This window comes from Hemitrygon akajei, chromosome 14 (assembly GCF_048418815.1).
Source record: "Hemitrygon akajei chromosome 14, sHemAka1.3, whole genome shotgun sequence".
Lineage (NCBI taxonomy): Eukaryota > Metazoa > Chordata > Chondrichthyes > Myliobatiformes > Dasyatidae > Hemitrygon > Hemitrygon akajei.
The window spans coordinates 7,411,698-7,436,494 of NC_133137.1; the positions used below are offsets into that span (position 1 = coordinate 7,411,698).

Genomic DNA, 24,797 nt, shown 5'->3' on the forward strand with positions numbered 1-24,797 from the left:
CTCTGTGATTGGGGGTGTGGTGGAGAGGGGTTCTGCTCCCCTGATTCATGAATACAACTGCTCAGCTTTGGGATGTGGGAGAAAACCCACACAGCCTCAGGGAGAATGTGCAAACTCCAGGGAGACTATGCCAGAGGCCAGGATCGAACCCGGGTGCCTGGCACTGCGACGTAGTGGCTGCCCGCATGTCCCGGTATTATAATCCCATTGTCCTAATTATCACAGTGACTTTGCTATTAAATGTGCTGCCCCGCTGTGGAGTTTGCATGTTCTTCCTGTATGACTTCCCCATCCTCTCCCATAGACATTGGCACTCCTGGTCACATTAACCCCTAGTTTGGAGATCGTCAGTAGAATCTGCCGGATATTGGGATGAGGTGTGGGTGATGGACATGAATAGATTGATGAGAAAATTAGTAGATAATTGGGATTGCTCTATGAACCAGCATAGATTCAATGGGCTGAAATGGCTTTTTTAAAATGTCTTAAAGACATACGGAGTATGAATTATTAATCTGTTCATAACCCATGCAAGCTGATGTCTTTCAGACATCCCAAAATATTCCAGGTAATTAGATGGATATAAGTTAGTTTATTTAGCATAATACCCTTGGGCTGACAGTGGAGTGAAGCACCCACCTTTCCAGAGGCATATGGAGTTACTTGGTCTCTTCAAATCACAATATCTATATTAGAACGGCAAATAAAACAGGCAACAGAATTCAACACATCTGGGTTTGTGAAAACTGAATTCCTGACCCGCATGTTGCTAGTCTTGGCTGCGATTGTAAGATAAAATACTTCTGTGAACAAATAAATAATGAATTCATAATGGGGCGCGAACAGTGTGTGTTGCTTCTCGCCATTGGTCAGCTCGTGTAGAGGAGAGTGGGAGAGCGCTGGACAGTGAGGGAATTGTGCACTCACATTCGCTGTGATTCCCCATTAAAGCCCTTATTGATAACTGAATTTACTTATCTCAGTTACACAGCAGGGAATTCTCATTGTGCTGACTGGAATAGTTGAAATTCCACCCTGTCAAGAGAGAGGCTCACCAAACAGGCGAGCAGTACTTTGTTAATAATTACAGGCAGAAAGTGCACACAGAGCAGAAGTTTTTAGTTAAATCGAACTTGCCACCTATGATAGCACGTAGTAAGGAAACAGTAAGCTCTGGTTTTACATAGTCTGTAGGTGTACTCATTTGGAAAGACATGTCTCTTGCCCAGACATGTGTGCAACAGGTGGCTGATGGTATGAGTGTTCCTAATAACAGGGCAGTGTTTAAAGCTGTGTGAGATAAGGTGGGCCAGGGGAAGGGAACAGAATGCAGGTGGAGCAGTCTTTATTAGCAAAATTTTACTTTCCACGGGTTTGACTTGGAGTCATTTCCTTTGGGTAGCCATAGGAGGACAGGAAATGGGGTAGGTCATCTGTACCATGGTTATAACTAACTTTGTCTCCCAGGCTGGGATCATCATCATAAGGATGCAAGAAGATAGGGGCAGAAGTAAGTCCTTCAGCTCCACCAGTCTCTGTCCCTCGGACCTCACCTTCTTCACTTTGCTCGTTTCCCATCGCTCTCAATTACCTGATTTGTTTGCCTTCTCTTCTCATGCCCCTACCTATCTTGCCACCACAACTCTCTGAGTTAGAGAGTTCCAGAGATTCTACAAAAAGAAATTCCTGTGCAGCTCAGTTTCAAATGGTCTTCCCCTAATTTTGCAACAATGTGCCCTCGTTTGAAATTGGTATTGGTTTACTGTTGCCACGTGGACTGAGATACAGTAAAAGTTATTTGTTTTGCACGCCATCCAGACAGATCATGTCATACGTAATTGCATGGAGGAAAACGTATAAAGGAAAACGATTGCAGAATACAGTGCCATAGTTACAGAGAAAGTGTGGTGCAGATAGACAAATAAGAGATAGAGATGAGGAGGAACTTCTTTGGTCAGAGGGTGGTGAATCTGTGGATTCATTTTCACAATGGAGTCTAAGTCTTGGGTATATTTAAACTGGAGGTTGATAGGTTATTGTTTAGTAAGGGCATCAAAGGTTACAGGGAGAAGGCAGGAGAGTAGGGTTGAGAAGGATATTAAATCAGCCATGGTGGAGTAGACTCAAAGGGCCAAATGGTCTACTTCTGTCCCCATTTCTTATGGTCTTATGATCCAAGTACAAAGGCCACAATGAGGTAGGTTTGGGAGAATTCATTCTTTAGCTTATGACAGGTTTGTTCGAGAGTCTAATAATAACAGTGGGACAGGTATGATGCTTGAGTCTGTTGGCTTGAGTCTGTTATATCTTCTACCCGATGGGATGGGGGAGAAGAGAGAATGTATGGGGTGGGAGGAGTCCTTGTTTAAGTTGTCTGCTTTGCCGAGGTAGCAGGAAGTGTAGACAGAACCAGTGGAGGCAGTTTCTGTGATGGGCTGAGCTGATTTCTCTGCAATTTCTTGTCGTCTTGGACAGAACATCTGCCATACCAAACTGTGATGCATATAGGTGAGCTGAATTCCATGGTGCATCTATAAAAATTGGTAGGTGTCATCAGGGATAAGCTGAATTTCTTTGATTTCTGGTATGGTAAAAGCAATGGGGTGCCTTTTCTGGCCATTGGATCTTTGTCAGTGGAGCAGGACAAATCATTGGAAATATATCCACCTAGAAACTTGAAGTTCTCAATGGTTTTACTAGTAGAAGCAGTTTAATATCTAGCTTGCCATTCCATCTCAGGACCCTTCAATAATTTTTTTAAATCCTGAGAAATATAGATTTGATTTTTAGCCACTTGTGGTAGGATAAGGCATGGTAATATAATTGCTAAGCTTATCTTAGAAGGACCTATTGTTTTTTTTCTGAGTTTTTCATTTAATCTTGACTGAGCAGCTCTGGAGGGTATAGTACCTGTTATTCACCATCCACTCTCACGAAGGCTGCTTCCTTATTGTTCTGGTCTTTATAGGTGCAGTTCCTTTTGTATGAGTAGTACCGTTCTCACCATTAGGATAACATCAATACATAGGACTCTGCTCAGAATTACACTACAGTGAAAAAGTGTGCTGTAAACTTGCCTTCCGTGACTGGAGATGACCTTCTGAGAAATTGTTATTAATGTAAGCAAGACATCGCTCTTTATGCTAACCTGTACATCTTAACTTGTATATCTGTACAGCTTCCTGTATGCCAGTTGTCTTTTATGAGTACCACTTCCTGCACAGGTAGTGTTATTCTGATTCAAAGCACACGCCTACTCCCATCCACTCTATATTTGCCTTTAAATAGCGATAGCTATTCACTTTCTTGCCTTCACGGTGTGTGTTTGCACACAGCTCTGCAGTTTCACAAAATCTTTCCATTAAATGCCCTGAAAGAAAGCTTCCGAGATTTTTGAGAAGCTGTTTAGCTTGCTGCACCACTGTGTTCACATGCACAGTGGGGGCAGGAGACTTACAGTGTCTTCTCCCTGTATCTCTCTGATGTTTTGTACCTAACTCTGCAGCATGAACAGGGTCATAGTATCAGAACAAGCCTTTTGGCCCAACTTGCCAACACTTTTCAAGATGCCATCTAAGCCAATCCCATTGGCCAGCATTTGGCCCAGGTCTCTCTCTTCCCTTATCCATGTGATGCACCATCAATAACTCACGCTGAGACTTAGGAAGCGAGATATCGGCTTTTATTGACTGGAAGAATAAACAACACTACATCCTGGGGAAAATGAGGGAGAGCAGCAGCCCACAGTCGCCTTTATACAGGGGTCTGTGGGAGGAGCCACAGGAGCAGTCAGACAGGTATATCTAGTTCACCACACCATGTATCTCCAGTTTGTCTGTAGACCTTCCTTTTACCAGTCAATCCTAAACGCTCATGGATCATGTGTTGGGAAATCAACTAATGAGATTGCTGATTGTTTGGTGTTGGAGGTGAAAAGTGATGAGGTCACCCAAACTCAGAATTAAAAAATTATTCTTTGTTCGATTTGATTGAAAGATCAGGATCTGCTTCCTCCCAGTTTTAGCATTTACACTCCCCCAGCCATTTTCTCTCCTTATCAGCTAATCACACTGACTCCTCACCACCACGCTTGTGTGGATGCTTGGCCTCGCTCCACCTTGTAGCCTGAGCTCACATTTTGAGAGCTGGTAGACCTGGAGGGGCCAGCATCACACCCTACTTCCCAACACAAATGCACTGCTTGTTGCCTGTTGCCAAGGAGCCGATTTATCCTTTCAAAATCAAAGCCCATCCTAATGCCCTGAAGTTTCAGAACATGAAGTTTTGTGTTATTATTTATACGTTCCTTCAGCATGCCATAAAAACTTCAAATGCATTCCGATTCAATTTGCAGAAAATGAATCATGGTGATGAGCAGTTTTTGTTCTGTGGAGGCATTGCCCATCCGCCTGGAAAGTTTATTCTTGCTCCCTATAGGATACCATCAATACATAGAACTCTGTTCAGAAATACGCTGCACTGAGAAAGTATGCTGTGAATTTTCCTTCCGTGACTGGAGATGAACTTCTGAGAAATTGTTATTAATGTGGGAAAGATATCACTCTTTATGGTAACCTGTATATCTTAAGTTATGCTTTGACAGGAGTGGAAGGAGAGCACAGTTTCTGAGATAAAAATACTTCAAACCAAACACATCTGTGGAGTTTCATTTGGGATATGGTCCATGCTTTTTTTTGGGGCCCTTATCTAAGAAAAGATGTGCTGGCATTGGAGAGGGACAAGAAGAGGTTCTTGGAAATTAAAGTTTTAATATATGAGGAGTGTTTGATTGCTTGGGGCCTGTACTTGCTAGTGTTCAGAAGAATGACAGAGAATCTCATTGAAATCTACTGAATCTTGAAAGGGCTACATAGAGTTGACATGGAGAAGATGTTTCCCATGGTGGGGAAGTCCAGGACCAGAGGGCACAGCCTCAGAATACAAGGACATCCCTTTAGAACTGAGATGAGGAAGAATTTCTTTTGCTAGAGGGTGGTGAATATGTGGAATGCATTACCACAGATGAAATGAAGTCACTGGGCATATTTAAAGTGGAGGTTAATAGGTTCTTGATTAGTAAGGGCACTAACGTTTACAGGGAGAAAACAGGCAAATAGGATTGAGAAAGGTAATAAATCAGCCATGGTGGAATGGTGGAGCAGACCCAATGGGTCGAATAGCCCAGTTCTGCTCTAATGTCTTATGGTCTTATGTTAATCAAAATCTTAACAGCAGTTAATCACTTAAAGGAACAAATTAACCATTCTCTAATATACAGCTTAGATGGATGACAGACTGAGTGTTACACTGAAGAGACAAGAAGCCTCTCTGAGAACTGCTGGCTCAGTTTTCTTTCATCTAAAATGCGTGTATTTGCTGTAGTTATGAGCCTCTGGAAGAGGAACATTTCATTTCCACAGTTTTTCTCCAAAGTAAGATTAATAAACAAACTTCTGCGTAAGACATTTTCATATTCTAGAGTTCTCCCACTTTGCTGCTGACACCATCTGAATTGCTGTGAATGTACTAAAGATCCAGAACGATGCAGAAATGTTCAGGAAGTCAGATAGTCTCTGTGGGGAGACATACAGTTAATGTTTCAGGTCAATGATCCTTTGTCAGTACAAGATAGTGATCCAGATAGAGGAGGTTAAAGTTAAAGGGCAAAACACGGGGAAATCTGCAGATGCTGGAAATTCAAGCAACACACACAAAATGCTGGTGGAACGCAGCAGGCCAGGCAGCATCTATAGGGAGAAGCGCTGTCGACATTTCAGGCTGAGACCCTTCGTCAGGACCGAAACGTCGACAGCGCTTCTCCCTATAGATGCTGCCTGGCCTGCTGTGTTCCACCAGCATTTTGTGTGTGTAGGTTAAAGTTAAACTTTCTTTTACAATGATTTATAGTAAACTTAGTATTTGCAGTAATCTTTTAAGGATGTTTACTGTAAGGTGTTGTAACTGGATGGTAGAGGAGGGCTTAAAGAACACATAAAGACATTAAGCTGCTTCAAAACATTCAGGAGTTGTGTGGTCTCTGTGGATTTCTATCATCCAACGGTATACATGTAGAGTATGCAGCAAATACACACCACACGCAAGAAGCTTAAAGGGAAGGCACATCCTCTTTATTTAAGGCCATTCATGGAATGCTTCACTAGTTGCAGCTCGAGAGCAGTTCATCAAATGACACAAGTCTTTGAAGGAACTTAAAGCAAACAATTCTTGTTCACAAATAGTACTGCATCTGGCACAACAGGAATGAATGTGTAAGCCCTAGTCATACTAACCCTCTGGGATTTCCCTGTCAGTTATTTGTCGGTAATCAGAGTGTTTAGCATCAGTGCAGAATCAAATGAAAATATCTCCGTGCCTTTCAACATTCAAAGGAGCTGGAGGAACTCTGTGGGTCCTGATGAAGGGACTTAGCCCGAAAAATTGTCCATTTTCCTCCCCTGAAATCTTCCAGCTCATTTGTGTGTTGATTCAGAATTACAGCACTTGCAGTCTCTCGTGTCTCCATACCTTACTCCAAAAGGGAGTGAGGAGGAAGGAAATGAGAAGATCCAAAAGTTTCCTCTTACGTAAGAAATTCAGTTTGACTTTGTTACTTAAGGTTGGATCTGTTGATGCCTTGTCCTGAATATGGCAGCATAACTTTCTCCAAAACACGACATACTTCAAAAAGAAAGCTCAGCTCACCTTTGCCCAGGCCTCAGCCTGTAATATACACATTCGGATCTGATTGCCATCAAATAGGAACCAGCTTTTGCAACTGTCCTGTCCCTTTCAGAGTTTGAATTTGCACCATACGAAACAGAAAGGTGCTGTCTTTAACTAGGTAGGTTTTGTTTTGGATTATGCCTTATACTTTCCATAGAAACTAATTTGTAAAAATCAATATAACTATCACAAGTCATTATTCAACTAGTTAATCAGAAACACACCAATGAAAGCATGCTGACATGGTCAAGAGGTTCAGTTGTTGTCAAACCAAACATCAGAATGGAGAAGAAATGTGATCTAAGTGGAGTGATTGCTGGTGCCAGACAGGGTGGTTTGAGCATCTCAGGCATGCTGATCTCCTGGGATTTTCGTGCACAATAGTCTCTAGAGTTTACAGAAAATGGTGTGAAAAACAGAATACATCCAGGGAGTGGCAGTTCTGTGGGCAAAAGCACTTTGTTAATGAAACAGGTCAAAGGAGAATGGCCAGACTGATTCAAGCTGACAAGAAGGTGATAGTAACATGATAAAAATAGACCGTAGTCAGCATGGTTTTCTCAAGTGAACATCTTGTCTGACAAATCCGTTGCAAAATCTTTGAAGAAATAACAAGCAGGATAGACATAGGAGAATCAGTTGATATTGTGTATTTTGATTTTCAGAAGGCCTTTGACAAGGTGCCACAAATGAGGCTTCTTAACAAGATACAAGCCCATAGTATTACAGGAAGGATCCTAGCCTGGCTAAAGCAGTGGCTGACTGGCAAGAGGCAAAGAGCAGGAATGAAGGGAGTCTTTTCTGGCTGGCTGGTGGTGACTAGTGGTGCTCTACTGAAGTCTATGTTAGGACCAATATTTTTTTACGTTATATGTCAATGATGGAATTGATGGCTTTGTTGAAAACTTTGCAGAGGATATGAAGATAGGTGGAGGGGCCAGGTAGTTTTGAGGAAGTAGAGAGGTTACGGAAGCATTTAGACAGATTAGGAGAATGGGCAAAGGAGTGGCAGATGGAATGCAATGTCAGGAAGTGTGTGATCATGCACTTTGGTAGAGGAGATAAAAGGGTTGACTGTTTTCTAAATGAAGAGAAAAAACAAAAATCTGAGGTGCAAAGGGACTTGGGACTCCTTGTGCAGGATTCCCTGATGGTTAATTTGCAGGTTGAGTCTGTGGTGAGGAAGCCAAATGCAATGTTAGCATTAATTTCAAGAGGACTAGAATATAAAAGCAAGGGAGTAATGTTGAGATTTTATGAAGCACTGGTGAGGCCTCACTTGGAGAATTGTGAACAATTTGGGGCCCCTTACCTTAGAAAGAATGTGCTGAAATAGGAGAGGGTTCAAAAGAGGTTCATGAAAATGATTCCCAGTTTGAATGGCTTGTCATATGAAGTATGTTTGATGCCTGTATTTACTGAAATTCAGAAGAACGAGGGGTGACATCACTGAAACCTATTGAATGGTGAAAGGCCTTGGTAGAGTGGTTGTGGAGAGGATGTTTCTTATGGTGGAAAATTCTAAGACCAGGGGACATAGTCTCAGAATAGAGTGGTGCACTTTTAGAATGGAGATGAGGAGGAATTTGTTGTGCCAGAGAGTGGTGAATCTGTGAGATTTGTTGCACAGGCAGCTGTGGAGGCGAAGTCTGTATGTATATTTAAGGGAGAGGTTAATAGATTCTTGATTGCTCAGGGCATGAAGGGATATTGGGAGAAAGCAGGAGATTGGGTGCTGAGCGAAAAAATTGATCAGCCATGATGAAATGGCAGAGCAGACTCAATGGGCCAAATGGCCTAATTCTGCTCCTATGTCTTATGGTAATTTAAATAACCACACATTGCAACAGTGGTGCACAGAAAAGTATTTCTGAATACACAACACATCGAACGTTAAAATGAATGGGCTGAAGACCACAAACATGTCTTTCTCATTTCCCCATTTATATCTCAGAGAGTAATTCTACATTGGAGCCATTACATCCTTCAATATTGTCAAATGTCAGAAAAACGACTTCAAGTGAGGCTGGCTGTCACAAAATGTTAGGCTGCAGTTTACCTACATCAGGCTGCTGTTTATTGATTACAGCTCAGCATTCAACACAATCATTCCCTCAGTTCTAAGCAACAAGCTCCAAAACCTGGGCCTCTGTCCCTTCCTCTGCAATTGGATTCTTGACTTCCTCATTGGAATACACAGTCTGTGTGGATCAGAAATAACACCTCCTCCTTGCTGACGATCAACGTTGGTGCACCTCAAGGATGTGTGGTTAGCCCAACTGCTCTACTCTCTCTACACACACGACTGTGAGGCTAGGCACAGCTCAAATGCCATCTGTAAATTTGCTGATAACACAACCATTGTTGGAGACATTTCAGATGGTGGTGAGGAGGCTTACAGGTGCAAGATAGGTCAGCTAGTTGAGTGATGTCACAACATCAACCTTGCACTTAACATTAGTAAGACCAATGAATTGAATGTGAACTTCATGATGGGGACATCAAGGGAATACACAGCCATTCTCACTGAGGAATCAGCAGTGAACAGTTTCGAGTTCCTAGGTGTCAACACCTCTGAAGATCTGTCCAACATATTGATGCAATTACAAAGAAGGCTTTATGGTCACTATATTTTATTAGGAGTTTGAGGAGACTTGGTACGTCTCCAATGACTCTCAGCAATTTCTACAGATGTATTGTGGAGAGCATTCTAACTAGTTGCATCATCTTCTGACATGGAGGGACCACTGCATAGGATCAGAAAAAGTTGCAGAGGGTTGCAAACTCAGCCCACTCTGTCATGGGCACTAGCCTCCCCAGCATCAAGGACATCTTCAAAAGGTGATGCCTCGCAAATGTAATTGGAGCCATCAACAATGCTTCCACTCCAATCACTGAATGTTGTCAAAGCACCAAGCTCAACATTTCTGCTACACCTTGCTTCTCTGCTAAATCTGGGGTCTCACGCAGCTCTACCATTGCCATCCATTCTGGTACTTGGAGTAGTACAGTACTTCTCACATAATAAAACCTCTCACAACTTAACTGAACTCATACTGAAGTGAGAAAGAAGAAGAGTGAGAAGAAAATGAGCAAATATATAGCCGAAGATATAAAAGATTTGAAATTTGGGAATAGACGATGCATGATGAGTTTTGGGGCTAAGGAAGAGAGTTTCAGATTGTGTATGTTAGAACATAAGCATAGAACAGTACAACACAGGTCCTTGATGTCTATGCTGATCACAATGCCAAATTAAACTAAACCAGTCTGCTTGCATATGGTCCATTCCCTGCGTGTCATCTGGTACGTGACATGAATCTATCTACCCTATTTATGCCCTTCATAATCTATAAACCCCCATCAGGTCTCCACTCAACGTCCAACTGTCCAGAGAAAACAATCTAAGCTTATCCAAACTTTCTTCATAGATAATATTCTCCGCTCCAGGCGCCACCCTGGTGAATCTCTTCTGCCCCCTTTACTAAGCCTTTACATCCTTCCTGTAATGAGCCTGACCAAAGTCTTAAAAGTGATTGGTTGGAGGGAGGAATCCTGGTTTTATGGCCTTGTTATAAAGGAGCAAGCAAGTTTTTATAGTGGGCTGAGGCAAAACTTGTTCTGTAGTTGAAAGTACCTGCAGTTGCCCTGTGTCCTCTTGACATCTGTCCTTTGTGTATTAATCAAGATACTAAAGCCAACAGCACTACTGCTTGTCTCAAAGGATCTCTGTATGTCGAGGGGAGATCTGATAGAGGTGTAATCCTCAGGTTCTGTCGACTGTGTAATTCTCGGGAAGACAATCTCTGGCCCCACCAAATGTAGGAGAGTGAGGAGCAAAAACTCCTGTTTGTGTGGATGCTGTGTGATGTGTCACCCTGTTACAAATCAGCGCCATGATAAAACAGACAGTAAACCATTTAGCTTTATAATTCTTAATTTGACTAAAGGGTTAGTAAAGTAAAACAAAAAGAAAAGGACCCATTTTAATGAAAGTCTAGTATGCACTAGTTGGAGCTCACGGTTTCAGTTCCACTAGTACTCCATTGATTTCCCTGGACTTCGTCCACTCCAAGTCCTCTCCTTTCGGGTGTCTATGACCTCCCCATTCTGGCATCTTCTCTCTTCATCTTCCGCTGAACAAAAGAACCAGATCATCTCGGTCTCAGGCACACAACAAGAAAAAAAACACTCCCTTCATTGGACGGCGCACATTCCAAAGTCCCCATTAACTCTAGCCATAACCCAAACACTGCTGCTACAGAAAAGCCATTACATTAGCAGTGCTTCTACAGAAAGACCATTACATGAGCAGTGAAATCTTCCCCAGGGTGTTACTGAAGGTTATGAAAGGGATAGATGGAATAGACAGACGGTATCTCTTTCCCAGAGTTCTAATGTCTAATTCCAGAGGGCATGCATTCAATGTGAGAGGGAGTAGGTTCAAAGGAGATGTGAGGGCAAGTATTTTACACAGAGAATGGTGTGTGTGTGTAGAAGGCACTGCCTGGGGTGCCGGTAGAGGCAGATACATTAGGGAATTTTAAGAGATGTTTAGATAGATGCAGGGATGTGAGGAAAATAAGAGGATATGGACATTGTGTAGGCAAAAGGAAATAGTTTCGTTGGCCATTTGGTTACTAATTTAATTGGTTCAACACAACATTGTGTGCGAAAGGACCTGTTCCTGCGCAGTACCGTTCTATGTTTTTTACAATGGAATAGGAAAATCCAAAACAGGAGACAGAATAGACTGAGAGGTAAGGGGTTATGGGGATAGGGGCAACAGAGACTATACACAGGACGGAGCTTTTGACAGTGAACAGTTGTAATGCTGGCACAGAAGTTACACCTTGTCGGTGGCAATTTGATCACTTTGTGGTGGAAGGGTCACTTTGCTTCTGTTACCGTTCAGTCTGACTGGTCCCATCAGAAGTGACTGGGATTAGATCAAGTTGTGTCAAACTAGAAAGTTAACAAAAGCTGATGGATGACCTTAAATCTTATTATGGATCCAAAGCAGTCTAATGTGGAAATGTGGCAGTCAGGGAGGTGCAAAATTTTATATTGCAGGTGAACTCCAGGTGTGTTTTAGGAAAAATAAACAGGTAATGTCGGCAGGTATGAAGGCGCTTGTTAAATTTAGGGGTGGTCACTGCTGCAATGAAGAAAGTACACCAGACGACGTGTTAAGTTCCACATAATCCGTTGTTTAAAATAAAAGCAAAAAATGTTGGAGCAAGGAATGGAATAGAAACAGCTGTAAACACTCAGCAGAAACACAGCTAAAACAGCTAAAGTTTCAGGTTGATGGCTCTTCTGATGCAAAACATTAACTCCTTTTTTCACATACATTTCCTGACCAGTTAAGTATTTCTAGATCTCTCTATTTTTATTTCTGATTTGTCATATCTGCAGCTGTTTTCTTTACAAAGGGGTAAAGGGAGTTACAGGGGCATGGAAGGAGAGCTGGCCAAAATTGGTTGGACACTAGAGGGATAATGTGTTGTTATTATTAAGGAGAGGGTGCTTGGGAAGCAGAAAGGTCCGAGGATAGGTAAGTCACCTGGACCAGAAGGACTACATCCCAGGGTTCTGAAGGAGATAGCTGAAGAGATTCTGGAGCCATTGGTAATGATCTTTCAAGAATCACTAGACCCTAAAATGGTTCTGCATGACTGGAAAATGCCAGTCCACTCTTTAAGAAGGGAATGAGGCAGAAGAAAGGAAATGATAGGCCAATTAGCCTGACTTCAGTGGTAGGGAAGACGTTGGAGTCCATTATTAAGGATGAGGTTTCCCTTAAGGGGAAATCTTGTCTGACAAATTTGCTGGAATTCTTTGAAGAAATTACATGCAAAATAGACAAAGGCCAGTCAGTGGAAGTTGTGTTTGGATTTCCATAAGGTATTTGATAAGGTGCCACACATGGGGCTGCTTAACAAGATAAGAGCCCATGGTATTACAGCAAAGATACTAGAATGGATAAAAGATTGGCTGACTGGCAGGAGACGAAGAGAGGGAATAGAGGGAGCCTTTTCTTGGTGGTTGCTGGTGACTAGTAGTATTCCATAGGGGTCAATGGTGGGACAGCATCTTTTCACATTATATGTCAATGATTTGGGTAAAGGCATTGATTGTTTTGTGGACAAGTTTACAGATAATATGAAGATAGGTGGGGGGTAATTAGTGCTGAGTAAGCTGGGAGTCTACAGAAGGACCTAGGCAGATTAGGAGAAAGGGCAAAGGCGTGGCAGACGAAATGTAGTTCAGAGAAGTGCACGGCTGTGCATTTTGGTAAAAGGAATAAAGGTGTAAACTATTTTCTAATAGGAAGAAAACTCAAAAATCAGAGGTGCAAAGGTATTTGGCAGTCCTTGTGCAGGATTTTCTAAAGGTTAACTAGCAGGTTGAGTCGATGTTGAGGAAGGCAAGTGCAATATTATCATTTATTTCAGAAGGACTAGAATATAAATGCAAGGATGCAATGCTGAGGCTGCCTAAGGCACTGGTAAGTATTTTGAGCAGTTTTAGGCCCCTTATCAAAGAAAAAGTGTGCTGGCATTGGAGAGGGTCCAGAGAAGGTTCATGGGAAAGGTTCTGGGAATGAAGGGTTTAGCATATGAGGAGCTTTTTGTTGGCTTTGGTCCTATACTCGCTGGAGTTTAGAAGAATAAGGAAGGTTCTCATTGAAACCAATTGAATATTGAGAGTTCTGAATTGAGTGGATGTTTCCTATAGTGGGTGAGTCTGGGACCAGAGGTCACAGCCTTAGACTAGAGGGATGTCCATTTAGAACAGAGATGAGAAGAAATTTGTTTAGCCAGAGGATAGTGAATCTGTAGAATTCATTCTCACAGGTGGCTGTGGAGGACAATTCATTGAGTAGATGTAAAGTGGAGGTTGATAGGTTGTTGATTACTCTTGATGTCAAAGGTTATGGGGAGAAGGCAGGAGAGTAGGGTTGAGAGGGATAATAAATCAGCCATGATGAAATGGCGGAGCAGACTCAATGGGCCAAATGGTCTCCTCCTGCTCCTGTGTCTTATGGTTTTGTTTTTCATTTTCTGTGGAGATAGGTAATGAATTCCAGGGCAAGAACCTTCCGTTGGAACTCGGTGAAGTTAGAAGTTGAACATATGTAACGTTGCAGGAGAGAGGGGAAGGGGTGAGAAATCAGAGGGAATGTTGGTGATTGGGTGGCGACCAAGAGACCCTGATGCACTGATGGTAGTCACAACACAGAGAGAGTGGGAACGTATTGTTAGTTGCAGTCTGCAGGAAGTGTAAACAAAATCAGTGTAGAGGAGAGAGGGCGGGAATGTTGGAAATACGCGATACAGAACACCAAAACTGCTGAAAATCTGAAATAAGAGAGGAAGCTAGAAATACACAACAGCTCAGGAAGTATCTAGGGCATGGGTTCACAATCTGGTGTCCATGGACTCCTTGCTTAATGGTATTGGTCCATGGCATTAAAAAGGCTGGGAACCCCTGATCTAAGCTGAGAAAGACAATGGGTTAGTTTTAAGGGCTGGTGATCTTCTGCCATGACTTTGTAATGCCATAAATGTTCACAAGGATATTTTAGCAACTCCCCTATGCTTCTGTGCCATGGGTGTTTTACCTTGCGAAGCAGAATGCTTCATCCACTTCCCGGACAATTCATCACTTTTCGCAATAGCAACTGGCCTTCATTTCATGCTTAGTTCTCTGGAGTGGGCAGCTGGAATTACATTTACTGCCCAGTCACCTTCCAGTAACAACCAGACCAGACCCTCTTCACCCAGTATGACATCAAAACAAGCCACTTACGACAACCTCCAGCACATGGTTAGCAGTCCCTCAAAAATGATTTTTTTTACATATTTAGAGACAGAGCATGGTAACAGGCTTTTCCGACCCAATGAGCCTGCAGGGCCTAAATATACCCATGCAACCGATTAACCTACTAGCCCAGTGAGTGTGAATGTGGGAGGAAATTGTAGTACCCAGAGAAAACATACACAGACAGAGGGAGAATGTACAAATTCTATACAATGGCAGAGGGAACAGAACCCAGTTCACTAGTGCTTTTTATTGTGCTATGCTAACTACTACGCCACCTGTCACCCCGAAGTATACAAGACATATGCTCCTGGAAAATTAGCAGAAAAGCAGACCACTTAAAAAGGAAATGCTGTATGCTTTTTCTCCTGGATTCCTTGCAGGAAATGTTCAGGAGATTATTCCCTCCTGGAGACCCTTGGACAGTCTCAGAACTCTGGCAGTCCTGGTTCTCCACACAGTTCCCGGCAAACCCTTTCATCAGGTTTGCAAACATGCCTGGACAAATTGTCTGCTCCTTTTTAAGTTTGAGAGCGTTAGGATTTGAAATGCATGAGTTTCTTGATGGCAGGATGGGTCCCTGCTGTTTTATAAGCACAACAATTCATTAGTGGAGTTGATATTCAGTGCGATGTTTAAAATACAGTGGCATGGCCAGAAAATTGGCTGAAAAAAAATCTCATTTAAAATTTGATTTGATGGAAGTTAATCTTATAGAGAAAAATAATCAAAATCTCACCAGCTGTAGAATAGTATTAGTCCCAGAACTTAACTATGGATTCCATTTGAAAATGAGATTAAAGGAACAGCAAACTGCGGTGAATACTTGGAATGCAAATTAATTACTCCAAGATATGTTCCATGTGTTCAGTCTTTATTTATCTCATCCACTTGTTTTGAAAACGACAGAACCCAGAAGGCGCTTGTCCCCTTCATAGTGAGGTCAAGAGAATAATATTTGGTAATGTCAGCCAATTGGATCCCAGCCGATGAAGTCCAAGCCCAATATCATCTTTGTGCTCGTCATGTTCTAGATGCATCAGTGACCATTTTCAGTGATTTCTGTTTACCGTTCCACTCCTGCTTCTGCCCCACCACACGAGAAACTGAAGAGAAACAAAGTTTTTTTTTAAGTTGAGAGTCAGTGAAATCCAGTAATGGGCTGCCAGCTCCAGCTCAGATCTTTGGCTTTGGGTCAGAAGGCAGTGAGTTGGAGACTCTAGAGACATGGCTGACACTTTCGTAGCACTGATATTGTAATGCTCTGTCAGATGTGACGTCTCTTTGGTGTGGCGGTAAATCTGGCCTGTTCAGAGAATGAACAATCCCACAACATCATTTTGTATAATGACAGAAAGTTCTCTCTGGTGTTGGGCCGACCATTTATAATTTAGCCAGTATGACTAAAATAACATCTGGGCATTAATTTGTGGGATCTTGCTGTGCATGAAAACTGGCTCCCTTCCTTGCTACAATATAAGAACAAGACCACACTTCCAAGATATTGATCAGCTGTATTGTGAGGTTGTAAAAGGTGCTACATGAATGTAGATTTATTTTCCCTTTTCACTTTGCCCTGACAAGAATGGAGTTGTAGGTAATGTAGTTGGCTCAGACTCCAGTGATCTGGGTTCCATCCTGACTTCTGGTGACGCCTGTGTGACCACCGATTCTCCAGTTCTCTCCCTCACTTCCCAAAGATTGACTCATTGGTAGGTTAAATGGCTGTGGGAAGTTACCCTCAGTTGGGTGGTGGAAAAACAGGCGTGAATATTAATTGGAGAACTTCCGGTAATGCATCCACCCCTCCTTCACCACTCCCCATTCTGACTTCCCTCTCTAACCTTATCTCCTTACTTGCTCATCACCTCCCTCTGGTGCTCTTCCCCCTTCTCTTTCTTCCATGGCCTTCTCTCCTGTCCTATCAGGTTCCCCCTCCTCCAGCCCTTTCTCATTAATTATTACATACACAAGTACATCTATACGCAAGTGCAATCAAACTTGTTGGAGCAGTATCACAGGTATATAAGCAGCATTCACAAGATAAATATCAACATAAATTGTACACAATTTTTACAGGAAAAACAACAATTGTGGTTGAAAGTGGTCTAAGTGGACATAGTGTTGCTATATAGAGGTAGTCATTAGGGTTCTGTAGGTTGGCAGAAGAACTGAATGGTTGAAGGGAAGTAATGTTGGACCGGGCTTCTGTACCTCCTGCCCAAGAAGGTGGCATAGCCTTTTCAATCAGAGGTCTCTATTTATAACTAATTTTTCTACTCTTTCTAATTTATCAACATCCATAAAGTTGGACTAGATCCTTTGCCTCCCTGAATAGTTCTTGATGTTAGACTGATAACTCTATTCCTGGTGTAAAATGATCTACAACCACAGAGTCAATACTCTGAGGAACATGCAGAAATTAAAAAAATACATAACACTTTTTTTTACTGACATCAGGATTCAAGAGTCGAGATTGTTTATTGTCATTCTTCAGGTACACAAAAATGAATTGATTTTTACTCCGGATCCAATTCAGCATAAAAAACACAACAAATATAAATGTAAAAGCCATCTATAAAACACAATGAACAAATTACTGTTGAGTGGGGCCATATAGACATAAGATTTGCATAAATATATATATATATATATATATATATATATGGACTAATGTATGTACATACATGATGTGACTCTTGGCAAGTGGAACTCTTCTAGGTAGCAGCAGGACCTATGAAAGCACAGTGGGATAGTGACTGTGTCAGTATAGGTATGAGGTGTGGAGTGTAAACATAAAGCAGCAGTAGATGAGGAGGGTAAAAGGTGCTGTGGGGCTGTGGAGAAGAGTGGTGGGCTGGTGGGATAGGTTAATAGGTGGAGGTGTTGATCGGCATTTAAGCTAGAGTACAAACCACCTCCGAGTGGAGTTGGGAGTTTGATGTGTACAGAAACTACACTATCCTGTGTCTCAAAACTGGAGATAGCATTGGGAGCAATTGAAAAATTTTTTTATTTGTTTTAATTCTGGGCATGTTGAACTGCTGACTAGTTATTCTTCCAAGAGGTGGTTTGTCAGAAAAGACCTCAATTACTCAGTAAAACAGGGCAAGTTGCAACAAGGTAGCCGGATTGAAGAAACAGCCAGCAAGAGTTGAGTTTGTTTTTCCATTTGCCCCAGAGTCGCCCCTAACTGCAATTGGCAGGCTTTCTGTCTTAGGCAAATTAAATGCAAGCACTTGTACATTCAATGTAAAGAACAGAGCTCAACTTGGCCTTTGATGGTTCAACAGTTTCCATGGCAATACCTCTCTTTAGTTTCATCCTCACGTATTGTAAGAGTAAAGACTTTAAAATGACAGGACTGTCAGCTTATAATTATACCTGATAATGGGGCTGAAAGCCTCTGGAGTTCCTTCAGTTCCCTCCCTTCTGTAAATGCCTTCAAACCATCCATTGACCACAGCAACCACAGATGAGCCTCTGGCATTTGAACAGATATAATCATCAAAGAAGACAGTGGCCTGAACAATCCATTGATCCTTTTAAAGTTTAGAATCAGAAAAGCTGGCGTTTCAAGTTTGTGGTTCAATGTATTTCAGGGAGATTTTCTGTTTTGGGCATGAGGCAGATTTCTGATGTCTGCTGAGTGATGACAGTGTTTCTGCTGTTCTGATTATTATTCCAGGTGTAAAGCAAACCACAAAAATAATGCCAATAAATGCAACTTTATGTATAGTGTCTTTCAATAGGTGAAAAATAAATTTGTAAATGGATTAGGGTTAGACTTGGTTTATAATGTCTGATACCTCAGGCCTTGGTGCTTCAATAGGTCAGAGTTGATACTCACCCCAGGCTGCCAGGATAAAGTACAAACATACTACCTTGTGCAGCAGAGACAGCAGCAGTCTGCAAGGGCAACATGAAAGTGCTTGACTCCTTCACCATGAGGCCCTGTGCACCAGATGGGCCATCTGGGACACATTGTGAAGGAGAACAAGCTCCACCCATAAAAAAAAGGTGAGAAAGCTTTGACAGCTAGCTAAGCCACACCCACAGATTGGCCAGAACAGTCAAAACTATCAAAAGACATACAAAAACTATTGACATTAAAGATCTTTAAAAGCATAAATACTTTAAAATATTTTTAAATATTTTGGGTTATTACAATTTAATCATATTCACAGTATTTGAAGTATGGTATCTACTAGAACTAACTTTGATCTGATTACCTCATTACAACTCCAATCTAACTAACAATGAAACATTTCCTACAATGAGTTGAAACCAGCACAGGATGTCCATAAATTCCCCAGTGTGTGATGGGGAACCTTTTTGATCACAAGGAGTGCTTCTTTGAGCAATCCAGCGCTGAAGAGCAGGTAGGCAAACAGTGGCATTTGGGTAACTTCAGGTTCAGGAACTTTTATTTGTGGGTGAGAGTCCTAAAGTTTCACAGACAATTGTCAGCAGTTTCATGAAGATTCCCTGCAAAATCTAGGCCAATGTAAAACTATTTATTAAAATACTGTTTCTTAATCCGTGTTAGCTGATCAGTAGTTCATCATAAACACAAGATATTCTATAGCTGCTTGAAGTCCATAAGACATAGGAACAGATTAGGCCATTTGGCTCACCGAGTCTGTTCCACTGTTCCATCATTTCTGATTTATTATCCCTCTCAACCCCATTCTCCTTCCTTCTCCTCATAAGCTTTGATGCCCTTACTATTCAAGTACCTATCAACCTCCACTTTCAGATACCCAATGAGCTGGCCTCCGCAGCCATCTTTGGCAACAAATTTCACAGATTTGCCACCCTCTGGCTAAAGAAATTCCTCCTCATCTCTGTTCTAAAGGGGCATTCTTGTATTCTGAGGCTGCATGCTCTAGTCCTAGACTCCCCCACCATGGGAAACATCTTCTCCATGTCCACTCTGTCTGGGCTTTTAAATAAACAATAGGTTTCAGTGAGTTGCCCAGAGCATCACACAAAATGCTGGAGGAACTCAGCAGGTCAGACAGAATCTATGGAGTGGAATAGCAATTGAAATTATAGGTTGCGACCCCTCTCAAGCCATAATGTCAACTGATCACTAGCACTCTTGTTTCAACTCTCGTCATTCATTGACACTTTGAGTTAGTCTGATGTGGCTCCTTATCCTACTTCAGGGATTTTGAACTGAAAGTGGTATCTTCCTTGTAAGTTTGGTTCAGTACAATGAGCTACCTGGACCCTGACCTTATCTCCTTCTTAAGCCCATCACCCCTACTGGGGCTGTGGTGAACTAGATATACCTGTCTGACTGCTCCTGTGGCTCCTCCCACAGACCCTGCTGACTGCTCCTGTGGCTCCTCCCACAGACCCCTGTATAAAGGCGACTGTGGTCTGCTGCTCTCCCTCATTTTCCCCAGGATGTAGTGTTGTTTGTTCTTCCAGTCAATAAAAGCCGATATCTCACTTCCTAAGTCTCAGCGTGAGTTATTGATGGTGCATCAGTGTGGCATAGGCTATAAACTGCAGCTCACCAGGTTCCTCTCTCTTGGGAAGTCTTTCCAGTCGTCCAAAGGCACAGCCCAGCTTTGAAGATCCTTCCTCTCCCAGGATGATACCTTTGGAGCTTCTGTTGCCATTCCTGTAGCTCTGGGTTTTTACAGGATGGGGTTGCTAGCCCCTTGCCTAACCCTCCTCCTTTTGCAGCTGGGCCTGGGACCATCCATTGCGGGGTTCTGGGCTTTTCTGCTAGCTGAGGCAACTGTGATAAAACCACACAATGATAACCTATCAAAGATAATGAAAGGAAAGATGGTGATTTGGAGGAAAGATCTTGTCACATCTCTTTAGCTGGTGTTAACTTGGTTTGTATGACAGTTATAACCATGCTTAATTAAGATGTTTAACATATTGTCCCTCAGATGAACCATGGTTCAGCCAACAGAGCTATTTCCTTACAAATCCACCAACCTGAGTTCAATCCAAATCTCAAGTCCTGGTGGTGTGGACTTTGTATGTTCTCCCTGTGACCGCATAGATTTCTCCTGGAAGCTCCAGGTCTCAATAGACTCCTGTAAACAATTATCCCCTTATGTGCAGGTGCGTGGTAGGATTGCTAGGGAGAATTGATGGAATGCGCAAAGAACAGGTCACAGGGAAAAATTAATCAGCACCATACGGGATTTTTCTGTGATTTGGTATTGACTGAATATGTCAAATTTACCTATTTCTGTGTTGTACGCCACTCAGCGGCCACTTTATTAGTTACACCTGTATAGCTGCTCGTTAATGCAATTATCTAATCAGCCAATCAGGTGGTAGCAACTCAATGCATAAAAATATGATCAAGCGGTTCAGTTGTTGTTCAGACCAAACATCAGAATAGGGAAGTAATATGATCTAAGTTATTCTGATTATGGAATGATTATTGGTACCAGGCGGGGTGGTTTGAGTATCTCAGAATGTGCTGATCTCCCGGGATTTTCATGCACAACTGTGTCTAGAGTTTAAAGAGAATGATGGGAAAAACAAAAAGCATCCAGTGAGCGGCAGTTCTGCGGGTGAAAATGCCTTGATAATGATAGTGGTCAGAGGAGAGTGGTAGACTGCTTCAAGTTGACAGGAAGATGACAGTAACTCAAATAACCACAAAAATAGCAGTGGCGTGCAGAAGAGCATCTCTAAATGCACAACACTTTGAGCCTTGAAGTGGGTGGGCTATAGAGGCAGAAGACCACAAACCTACGCTTAGTGGCCAATTTATTAGGTACATGAGTCATATAATAAAGTGGCCACTGAGTTACCATAAGGTCAAAATAGTTGGGACAATTCAAGCAATTGTTGTCCCTCTCGATGTGGAGTTATCCCCTTATGCCCAGATACATTCATGAATGCCATGAGTGATTCTTATCCATTCTGAAGGGAGTGAATACCATAACAATATCTCTTTCCTCTCCTCCTTAGGTGATGATGGACCTGTAGCTGTATGTGATGAATGGAAAATATTATTGAAGTTAATGTAATGAGATGGAAAGTGCCTAAGAGTTGAAAATAAATGCAGTTCAATATTTAAAATGTGATTTTTATTTTCTTTAGATCTCGTAGAATTCCTACACAGAACAGTTCGGAGAACTGCAGCCAGCCATCCCCTTCTGAACCCTGGGTCATCACCTACAAACCCTCAACTATACTGTTCTTTAAGAAAAAGCTGAAGGATCAGCATGGAGATCGAAGTCCACTTGTGGGTGACTAACCCACTGCAATGACAGAGACCACCACTAGTCCTTGATGTGAAACTACCACCACTAGTCCTCGACATGAAAGCTCCTTTAACTTATCTTTCAGTTGCAACATCTGGCACTTTGATACCTCATTGTGAAGGTGACTTTAAGCTCACTGAATTAAGCACTTCACAGCGGACACAGGCATTATTGCATGTCCTTTCGAAACACCATCAGACCAGTTGACTAGCATCTCCAAAGCAAGTGTCCAATAAAAATCCAAGGTCTTGGAAATGTTGGTACAAGGTGTTCCTACAGTTCATAGATATTTGCTTGAAAATCTACTGGGCTCTAATAATGGACAGTTGGCTCATCTGGCTCTCAGAATCTTAGATACTGATTCAGATTGGTGTCAAATCAGTTCTTCGAGCAAGAACACTTTTGCAGATGATTCCTCTGTCAAATCAATGCCAGGACTATACAGCTCTTCTAGTCCATGCTTGGCTGCACTAGTTCGTTGAACTCTACGGGTTATTTCTTGTCAACTGCAGAAGATTAAAATGTTTTCACAACAAACCTCCTCTTAAATTCTTGAACAATCAAGTTCTGGGAAAAGACTATATAAGTTTCCTGCAGGAAACTGTTGCGAAAGCAGCAGAAATGGGCTCACTTTAGCCTTTGAAGTCTTTGAAGTATCACACACAAGCAGATTGCAGGACATTGAAAGAATCACAGGAAGGATCCAGGAATATATTCAACTCTATATGTCTACAACAGCAATCCATTGGGAATAAAAATCCAGGAATGGACTTTGTGCAAAACATAATTCCCCACTTGCTACAGCTGGCAATGCTGGTCTAGTGGAGTGAGTTGGTAATGGGTTAGTTATGTTTGGGTTGTCTCCATATGGCCAAACTGAAATGATAATGTCTCTCCTGCCTCTCTAGAAAAGCTTAAATCCAAAATATATATGTGTGTGTGTGTGTGTGTGTGTGTGTGTGTGTGTGTGTGTGTGTGTGTGTGTGTGTGTGTGTGTGTGTGTGTGTGTGTGTGTGTGTGTGTGTGTGTGTGTGTGTGTGTGTGTGTGTGTGTACATAATTTTGTTTATTTAAATTTACTCCTCTCTTTATTAACATCTCACTGGTGGACACTTCACTTTGCACTCCTGTCCTGCTCCTAGTTCTAAGGTGTTACTGGATTCATGAGGAGAACTGTTAATGCCTGGTGTTGACTTTCCCTACAAGAGGAAAGCATCTAACTCTTGTTCAACACCTATTCCATACACTCCCTCATAACCCTGGGTATTGATGAAAATCCTGCACCTTTATCTCCAAGAAAAAGCACTTATGTAACTAAACCACCACCAAGATGAAGAAGGACTTCAAACTGATTTTGTTGGTTGAAATCATCAGTTAAGTCAGGCAGAGCATCCATTGCTCAGGGAGGCATTAATACATCAGGGTCCTGAAGACGATCTGTAAAAGAGTATCATTAAGGACAGTACAAATGCAGGAAGAAATTCTACACAGAGGTGAAAAGTTCAAACTTAATTAAGCTCTTTCAATATGATGATGTGAACTCCTTGTTTCCAGTCAATTGTGCAGAGCCATTATATGGTAGAGGGAGTGTTGACATTGGCCTGAAATTGTGCCTGGCACCTCATTATCATTGATGGATGAGCTACTGTTGGATGTGGAAGGATAGGAACATGGAAGGGGTTGGGACCTGAGGCAGCAGGCATTCACCGTATAGGAGATGACCGACACACATTCTCATCAACTTGCTCCATAAAAGTTGCCACAACATTTTCTTTAGAGCACATTTATTTTGGTAGTATATTTAAGCATAGTTTATATGTAGTATACTAATTCCCCTAATATTGGCCTTTGGTGTGAAAAACATATGATATAGATTTGTTAAAAAAATATGGTTGCCACTGTAGCATAGTGATTTATGCAGCTGTATTATAGCTCGGGGCATTCTCTGCAGTTCAGGGTTCAATTCTGGCACCTTCTGTAAGAAGTTCCTATGTCCTTCCCATGTGAGTGAGGACCTCTGTCAATCGGAGTTGACCATGGATATTACCTCCTAGCTGTCTAGATACACAGGTTTGGACAATACGATATGGAGAGCAAGCTGTTCCCATGTAGTGAGCTCCCCCTCTCCACGCATTTGAAGAACCCAAAGTAACGGCAGAGACCAATACAGCAGCGTCACAAGAGTTGCAGTTTGAGCCAGTCAAGATTGAACTGAATGTTCACCCTTAGGGACTCCAGCTCTGGACTTTTCCCTTGGTGTTTGCTCCCAAAGCCTTCACCATTAGTGGGTATACTGCAAGGCAGCGGCGGTTTGAGATCAAAGTTTTCCTTCTCCTAGATAAGCTGTCAACCACAGCTGATGAGCCCCAACTGCCTGAAGCGACTGGTTTTAAGGCACCAGTAACCCAGCTTTTCCCCTTCTCCTGTCAGTAGAAATGGCTCCACTGGGCTTACTAGCTAAGCCACTGTGAAGGCCAGGAACTGGACTTGTTTGTCAGAAGCTATTTGTCCTTCCCATAAACATGTGGGTTTCCTCCAGGTGCTCTGGTTTCCTCCCACATTCTCAAGATGTACCAGTTAGTAGGTTACTTGGTCATTATAAATTGTCCTGTCATTGGGCTAGGGTTAAGCAGGTGGGTTGCTAAGTGGATGCTTGTTGGGCTGGAAGGGCTCTAAATAAGTAAATTATTAAAATAGAATAGGTAGAAGGATATAACTTCTTCAGCCTGTTCCATCATGCACTGAGATCGTGATTGATCCTCAAACTCAGCATGATGCTAACCAAATCCCTATAATCCTTAAAGCCCAAAAATCTCAGCACCAGGTGTATTCACTGTCTGAGTATCCATTAATTGCTGGATTAGAGGCGTCTGTGAGAAAAAAAAAGTTCTTCTCACCTCAATACAAAGATGGCAATTATTTCAACCTGAGACCATCCCTACTTCTGGACTCCCCATCTGGAGCTTTCTCAACATCTGTCTCTCTTATACTAGTT

General features: G+C 42.2%; 1 protein-coding gene across 2 annotated transcripts in view; it reads left to right on the forward strand.

Annotated features, from left to right (window-relative positions):
• Nucleotides 1–22,783, forward strand: part of kremen1 (kringle containing transmembrane protein 1) — a 218,071-nt gene extending 195,288 nt beyond the window's left edge. For both annotated transcript variants that reach the window (XM_073065438.1, XM_073065439.1), the window contains one exon: nucleotides 21,640–22,783. In XM_073065438.1, coding sequence (XP_072921539.1) covers nucleotides 21,640–21,796 — 157 coding nt within the window. In that variant the 3' untranslated portion in view covers nucleotides 21,797–22,783. The remainder of the gene's footprint in view (nucleotides 1–21,639) is intronic.
• Nucleotides 22,784–24,797: the final 2,014 nt, after the last annotated feature.